The following is an 8632-nucleotide window of genomic DNA, read 5'->3' as shown; positions in this document are numbered from 1 at the left end:
AAACCATTGTACAGTACACTAGGGGTGGGAGAGGGAGCCAATCAACACCAATAACTATAAGGAGCACTGAGATGGAAGTGGTCTTCAACCACAGATACCCTGGTGTGCAGCCCAACAGTAAGTTGGACTGGAATACCCATATACAGGCGATGTACAGTAAGGAAGAAAGATTACTTTATTTCCTAACGAGCCTAAGGTCATTTAACATATGATGTTATCACATCATATAATCCTATGTTTTGAGCACCATACCTTTTTTCTTGTGACCTGAGAAACTTGCCTGAAAGCTGAAGACACACTGGGCAAACCATTTTTGTTCTGTCATTTTCAAAAGAGTTTATTATTGCCTGAGTTAGAAATATCAAGCGGACTCCCCATGAGGAAAGAATGGACTTCTCTACTGAACAATCTGAGGCTGCTGCTGTTGTAGTTATTGCTCTTTGATATGATGGAGGTGCAAGAAGGTTGCTTTATTTTCTACAAACTGTTCCTTTGCCTCCCACATAGACGGTGAGGTAAAACTGAAGCACATTGTTGGGCTACTATAATAAGAGATAGCATTAAAGTGGCCCCTGGAGACCCATCATCATTATTGTTTTCCACATACATAGGTGCATTATAGTGCCCATAATGAACTGATGCTCTCTCAGCTCCACTGCATTCACATTGTGGATTTTGCTGTTTCAGAGAGTTTGCACTAATTTTTAACTGTCCCGTGTTGGTTTTGGGGTACAAAAAACCGTATTAATAGTGATAATGTATGTGGAATATAGTAAAAAATAAATGAATGAAGCTCCTGGTTTTTTTTTTGTTTGTTTGTTTGTTTTTTGTTTTTGTTTTTTACTTCTATCATTCATTTGATCCAGGGAGTGACTCACAGCCCCGTCTGGCCTGCAGAGGGCAGCCTAAAGCTTTTCACCTCACAGGAAGGACGGGCGGACACGTGACATGCAACAGGAAGTAAATAAACTGCTTTCCCGCGCAGTTAAATTGGAACAGCAAGTCGTCTGCTTTCAAGGAGAATAAAACAAAATGGATGAGCTTTATTTGGATAATATTGACGAATACGTCAATGACCATAATAAAATAGTAAGTGCCTTCTTAATTCGCGGTATTTCATTTTGTGCGATGAGGTTTTCTGGCTGAGCTCTGGCTTCGACATGATTGGCTGCTGAACTCCGCTCAAAAAAACTGCCGTTTTAACTTTGTCTGGTTTTCACGATAATTTATGTGTATCCAGGGGCATTTTTATCAATTTTGGAGATGTTCAGGGGTCTTCGTGTTAATTCGGCTCTGCTATGATGTAGTAAATGGCAGTTGAATTGAAGAAAAGCTTATTTTTAGTTGACCAATTTCAGTTACTGCTGGAAACCGCCAAGTGCGTGACAAACACTGCTGTAGTAAAGACATTTCAAACACTGACATGAAGTCGATATTTATTTATATCTGATAAGTATTAGATATTTCCCAGCTCATGTAGCTTAATGGAAAGCAACAATAATCGGTACCTTAAAGAACAAAGACAATATTTGGATAATATTTATTATCCGTCATATAGTCTCTGTGTAAATACAAGTGTCCTGTGTGCTTTCTCTACACCAGGTAACCTATAAATGGCTGAGTCTCACTCTTGGAGTTCATGTCAACACAGCAAAACAGTAAGTGGTTACTTTGACATGCCAGGAACTAATAAAATAATATATGATACATTTTTACTATCTTCAAAATGTCTTGTTTGTCCAAGCAACAATCGCAAATTTACATTAATTAGGGTTTACTGTATTTAGCGCCAAAGAAGCACTACATTTGACAGTAACAGTCCAATGGAACGTCGCTTGAGTTTTTCTGCACTTGAGTTGCACCGTTTTTGTTGTGGTAGTGAGATGAAGACATGCGCACGTTTGCATGTTTTGGCATGTGTGTGCATGCAAAAAAAAAAAAAAAAAAAAGGTGCTGTGTGTTTTCTTTTAAAAAAAGATCATTAACACTTTGTGTCATTGGCTGATAAATACATAAATGCCATAAACACAGATTTACCTAGGAAATACATTTAAGTTGTGTCTTGTGTTCAGAATGCTCTACCATTACCTGGATCACAAGAGGAAGGAGAGTTCAGCTCAGCTGCATGCCACCTACCTTGTGTCAGGGAAATTTGTGGACAACGGTCAAACGGTGAGACCTGTTGTAGCATTTTTTGTGATTTCTTTTCTTTTCTTTTTTTTCTACATGCCCAAAGCTGCAGCTTTAATGATTTTTTTACACTGTGTTTGCTTTTCAGAGTCACAAGGTGTCTGTTGTGAGAGAGGACCAGCTGGAAGGTGTGTAAATATTAATTCACATGACATCATTCGGTTGTGTTGCTCTGTAACAGCAAGGTTGGCTCGTTGTTTGATTCTAATTTCGAAAGTAATATCCTCAGTTCATAATCATCACCATCAATAAATAGTATGCTTTTATGTCAGTGAGTCTTGATTTTCTTTGTATTTTGTTTTATTTAATGACATATTTGTTGTAAATGAAGCAGCAGTGTGTCACGTTTGCCGTTTTCTTCTGCAGATTTCAAAGCCAAGATGAGCTTGGTAGTCAGCGTGCACGTCTACAGCGTCCAGAGAGCGTTGCTTAGAGACAGCGGCCCACTTTACGCTGTGGACTACGACGCTGTGAAAGACAATCTTAAAAACTGCAGCAGGTATGCTAATCATGGTGTTTTTTGATTTGCAGTGACCAGTCATCAGCATTTTTACACCATCTGTGTAAAGATTAGTTTAGCCACTATTAGAATGAAAACATAATTAATGCATAATGTTATTTATATTATTTAATAGTTATTTTTCTTTTGCTTTTCAGATACAGCGCAATCCACTGTGCCAGCGCAGTGCCCATGTCTTCTGTGGAGCTGCAGCAGGCGAGGGAAGTCCAGCAAGCTCCTACACCTGAGGCTGAAAACAAAAAGGCTGGCATGAATGGAGACACCAGCCCAGTTTTAAAATCATCCGCCAAGCCTCCAAAAGGCATCATGGGAATGTTTGCTAACAAATCTGCTCCTAAGAGTCAGGATAACACCAAAGAGATGAAGCCTGAAAAGAAAGAGGATGTACGACTTTGTCCTTGTGCTGCAGTCAGTTGCTCTTCAGGGTACTCGAGTTTTTGCTCTGTTTGTTTATAATTGTGTTTTTTGTATTTTAGATCGAAGCACCCAAAAGCAAACCAGTCGCAAAAGCCAATCCAGTGGCAAACTTCTTTGGGACTCAAACATTAAGTGAGTAATAAGTAAAGTATTGTGTGTCTGGTGTGCTTTATTAAAAGGGGGATTAAAATTCATATGTTCCGTTTAGACTGCTGTTATTTTGTTTTAGGTTTCTATTTTAACCTTGAAACTGTTGTGCTCATAGTTTGTTTTTATTATTATTAGTAGTAGTAGTAGTAGTAGTACTATTTTGCTCTTTATTTGACACACGATCTGCCTTTCAGAGCAGTTGTACAAATCACATCATTATATAAATGAATGTTGTCTTTGTCATGTTCTTATTTCACATAAACCTAGTAAAAGCATCATAATTGAATGTGTTCCTCACCATGGTGAAAAATAATCAGCGAGTGAGCCAACAAGTTTTTAAAAAAGTACCAAAGTGCTGCAGGTTGTAATCAGCAAAAACGGTTTTGTCTTGCATAGAGTGTAAGGTTTTGAATGTAGAGGCTGTAAAGCAGAAGCCACTTGTGAACACGATCCAGAAACCCTGCCATCTTCTCCGCCAAAGCTCATTTAAAATGGTCTGAGGCAAAGTGGAAACCTTTCTGGTTAAAAATAAAAATGTTACCGGTAAGTTTTACTTGGAAAACATGGATGCCACGTCACAACTTTTTTTGCTGCAGTGATCTGATGTTTTCAGTGTTTTGTTGTGAGTAATTGAGTTTGTATTTTAAATCAAGTTTCCACGTTTATCGATGTGCATGCTGTTTTGCGACATACAAAAGTAACCCAGAAAGATGAGCAGTAATTATTTGATTTGAATATGTTTACTGAATAATTGTTCTTTTTCACTACTTCAGAGAAGCCAGAGAAACCTGTGAAGGAGGAGGAAGCACCTCAGTCATCTTCCAGAGCAGCGCAGCAGCATGAAAGGTCAAAACCAGAGGAAAAGCAAGAAACCGTTGCTCCAGTGGAGCCACAAATAGACACAAAGAAAGACTCCAGAAGGTGTGTGCTGGTATTCATGTGGGAAATGTGACAAATTGAATTAAATATTCCTTTCAGTACATGAGGAAATAGTTTTCTAATCATGAAAAGAATCCGCTTTCCTCAATCAAGTCCCACTTCCCTGTCTCTAATTGTTACTTAGAAATGTAATTTCAAAAGTTATAAAGGGTGTTTATTTCTGGCTTTAATCTAATTTAAATTCTTTAATTCCCTTTTTTTTTTTTTGATAGCAAAACTAAGCGGCTAGAAGATTCTGAGGGTGAAGAGGAGAAGATGGAGAAGAAAAAGAGGAGGAGGATTAAGAAACCGGAGCCAGACAGCAGTGATGAAGACGGTTATACTTTTATTTTATATTATTCTCTTATTCTGATGTTTTCTATTTTGAAAACCTATTTATTTTAAAAGTGAACAAACAGTGATATAATTGGATTAAAGATATAAATGTATATTTTGTATTAGTTTTGCTGCTGTAGGCACACTAAAAGCAATTCCAAACATTGTAATTAATTGGATTGGCAAACGGCTTGTGAGGACAAAACTTTTATTTCAGTTCATTTCAGTCTTTGGGAAAAGAAGAACTTATAAAAGTAGACATTTCAAAATTGATAAGATAATCTGTTTTCCCCCTTCCAGTTATTCCAGACTCTCCACAGCCAGCCGTGACAAGAGAACCATCATCACCAAGTCCTAAAAAGGAGGTTGAACCCGATAGACATTCCCATGTAAGTGTTTGATACTCTAGTTTTGATATAACTGGAAACTTTGGTAGTCTTTCATTCATTTTTTAATGTATTTTTTTTTATGTATTTAACTCGGAGCATGCGTCTTGTTATTCCACAGCCGAGCAGTTCTGAAATGAAAATAAGGAAGAGAAGACGAGTCATGAAGTCTCATACCTTTCTGGACGATGATGGATGCATGGGTATGAAAAACATACAACAGTGAAAATCCAACCAGTGCAGATAATAATCAAACACTTTTAATGTATTTATATATAGTGCTACAGTATATGTGACTGTTTTTAAATAAAGAGGTCAGGGTCTGTACAAGTAATCGATATGAGACAAAAGCTCAGGGCTGGGAGATTTCCGCTGCTGTTGTTAGTCCTGTCTGCATATAAAGGATATTCCTTATATGCTTATACTCAGGCGCACAGTCGCTTCACTTGTTTATACTTGTTTATGAGGAATCTATACATCCAGGGAAGAGCAGTAATATTCTGTGAGAAATGTGTACAATGCTCAACTTAATGTTTTTTCTCTGAGAGATTTAATAGCTGCTTTTATATTTTTACAGGTCTGACTTTTATTATTATAATAAAATCTAATCTAACTATTATATTTAATATGATTTAATTATATTTAATATTAATCTAAATCTACAAGCTAAGTTACTAAATCTTTTAGGTAAATCTATTTGAGTGCACCCCATCCATTACATTAACTCATCAATGCATGCAGCAGGCTTCAGTTCAACACTGAGATGACGGTTGTCAACCTGCAGCAAGCTGTGCAATTTAAAATCATAGATAACTAAGATCATAGTTTAGTATCATTTCTGCATACAGAGAGCTGTGTTTTATTTTGTTGAAGGTGGTAGATCAGAGCAAGCGCAAGGATCACTTTTTGTCCTTCACTCCACCTGAACTCTTTTTAACGGCAACGTGTCTTTGCTCTTTGACAGCATCATGTTCGCTGCTGCTGTTCCATCAGTCTTACCAAGAGAAACGCAGCAATCTAGGCTGAATCTGGCAGTGTCCTCTTGTCCACAGTAGATTGATTAGTTTGGTTGTTTTGTATGAATTTGTAACTCCGGGTTGTTTCTCATCCACAGTGACAGAAAAAGGCTACGTGAGTGAATCTTACTCTGAATCCGAAGATGATTTTAAACCCTCCAAACAAGCTTCAAGAGATTCCATTAAAGCAAAACCATCAAGTAGCAAAGAGGATGAGAAGAAAACTCAAAAGAAAGCATCAGCAAACTCAAATAAAGGAGCTAAACAAGCTTCCATAATGGGATTTTTCCAGAAGAAATAACAGATGGTGATGGATGCATTCACTAAGGACAAATGAGCACTGCTGTAGACTTCCTGTAATGAGACTGTGGCGTATCTGAAATCAGCTGAAACAAGTCAGAACACTTGACAAATGGACTTCAACACATGGACATTAAAAATTACATTTTAGTTTCTCTGTTTTATGAATACATGTCCAACTCAATAAACATTAAAAAATTAAATATGTGTTTTCACTTTCAGAAATGTAGAATCATCACAAGCCTGAAAATCTGAACACATTAACCAAACCACCACATTTTAATGGACCAATCCTGTCGTTTTTTTCTTCCTCTGTTCATGTCAAAGACTTCACCTATTGCTGCAGTAGCAAATTGAGTTGTTATTATTATGCCTCCCTTTTAATATATCATGTGACCAAACCAGGGAGCTACCAAAACCTCATCAGAAATGATCTCAAACAAAGGGTGGCTGTCAGGATGTCATTCTTACAGAAATCTGAAGAAAAGGCTTATGTATGGCAAATTACACAAGACCTGGACTGAAAATCAGTGGCTACAGGTCTTATGGAGTAATTCTTCCAAATTTGAGATTTTTGTTTCTAGTGAGTGGAGCTCAGGAGAGCGGTACGACAGTGAGTGTCTACAGCCATCTATAAAACAGGGTGGAGGCTCTGTCATGGTTCAGCCCATGGTGTGAGGAATCTTGATGAGCTGATGAAATTTAAACATTGAAAAGTAGAGTTCCAGAATAAAGGTGGTCATATGAACTACAGACTTGCCAGCTGGTAACAAGTGCACCTAATAACTGCACCTATTTTGCATTTTCCTAATAATATAAAAAGAAATGAGGGACAGCTCATTACTTTTCCACAGTGCTATAGGCACATTGAAATGGGGGGGGGGGGGGGGGTCTTTAGCAGCTAGAATATATTACTTTACTGATCTTTATTTCAAGTTTTCCCTGATTTGTCTGCATTTTCTATGTGTATCCAAAAGATTTTTGGAAAGTTGAGTAAATTATTTGTCATCGTTTTTAAGTTAAGAACCTTAGATCTAGTTTACTGACCTTTTTTATTTCCCTCATTGTACGTCCTCGATTCTACTCCTCAGCTCCTCTCCTAATGGATGCTTCAGTAATTTTGTCAAATCACTGATTTGTTTAAAATGAGCACCTTTCAGGCTCATTTTAAACCGATGTCAGTTAATATGACATTTGACACAACTGATCCTAAACTATTAAAACCACTACTTTTAATAAAACTTACTAATTAAGGTGCAACAAGTGTGACAAGAGTTAGTGCAAACAATGAAAAACAGAAAGGTTGATTATTCTAAATAGCTGTAACATGAGTCAAAACTGAAAAGGTAATTTTGGTTTCTTTAGTCCAGCTGTGCCACACCTCTGTTATCCCTTGAATGTAAAAGCACTTCTACACACCTGCACATCCTTGATCTCTTTAAGCAAGCTTCCCCTGTCCTCTTGACTCAGAGACTCAATGAAAATAACCTAGATGGGTTATATTCTTCTATTAAAAAATGATTATTAAAAAGTTTGAAAATACAACAACAACAATGGTCTGTCTTGTTTTTGCATTTGAATTTTATGTAATATTCAGCATGTGGAGTCACTTTTAGTTTCCATTAAGAAAATATATTAACATTTTCCTCAACGGGTTCCCAAAAAAATGAAAAGCCAAACATAAAAATGACAGTAAAAATACAAAAATTGTCTCAATGAAAAAGGAAATGTATGGATCCCTGGGATAAAATGATAAAAGATTTAAATAAATACCTCACCTCCAAAAATAAATGTCAGTAAAGATTAGACACATGAATCTGTCCAGTTACAAATTCAGTCACCTGCTTTGGTGCAAATGAAACTGGCAGCAGGCAACAAGACAGCCCTCAAAAAGAAGGAAATGTTTAATCCCTCCTGACTCATTTTTCTGCACTTTGCTTTGTGCTGCAGTGTTTTATGCTTCCTAATTAGAAAGACTGTTTTCCCTGAAGTTGGTCTGTCTGACTCTGTGTTACACTTTTGTGATCACAAGCAGTGCACATAAGTTATATAGAAAATATGGAAACAATGACGAAACTGAAACAGCAGTAAGAAAATAATCTGAGTAGATTCCACAAAAATCACAAGCATCTTAGACTTGACTAATATTAAATGAAAATAGTGGAGTCCTTAGAACTAGTTAGAAATTGTCAGCTATTGGACTGTTTCATGTTTGCTATTAAATCTGATGATCACAAAACTGAAGATCGAGATCAAAAGGTGGCAGCTTAGTGAGGACCAGTGACAGAACATTTAAAGGAATCAGATTCATACAAAATTCATACGAGACAAAGAAGCATTTGATATAAAATAAAATAAAGTAAAAACATATCTGTGATGGTTTAGGAGTGCTAGCTGAT

At 36.9% G+C, this 8632-nt stretch overlaps 1 protein-coding gene across 1 annotated transcript; it reads left to right on the top strand.

The window, feature by feature from the left end:
• The first annotated feature begins 938 nt into the window (after positions 1-938).
• On the top strand, positions 939-6559 carry pold3 (polymerase (DNA-directed), delta 3, accessory subunit). The gene is made up of 12 exons (XM_085390060.1): positions 939-1089; positions 1603-1658; positions 2073-2172; positions 2279-2318; positions 2557-2689; positions 2848-3094; positions 3187-3259; positions 4051-4198; positions 4429-4532; positions 4832-4920; positions 5039-5120; positions 6032-6559. Exons 1-12 carry the CDS (start codon positions 1033-1035, stop codon positions 6232-6234), a joined length of 1332 nt encoding a protein of 443 aa, XP_085246186.1. The 5' UTR covers positions 939-1032; the 3' UTR covers positions 6235-6559.
• Positions 6560-8632: the final 2073 nt, after the last annotated feature.

The sequence above is a fragment of the Rhamphochromis longiceps genome, linkage group LG18 (assembly GCF_057381845.1).
Source record: "Rhamphochromis longiceps isolate RC_006_pf linkage group LG18, R_longiceps_female_GT1.1, whole genome shotgun sequence".
In the NCBI taxonomy this organism is placed as follows: domain Eukaryota; kingdom Metazoa; phylum Chordata; class Actinopteri; order Cichliformes; family Cichlidae; genus Rhamphochromis; species Rhamphochromis longiceps.
The sequence above is the reverse complement of the archived record's forward strand: the minus strand, read 5'-3'. Positions and strand labels throughout refer to the sequence as shown.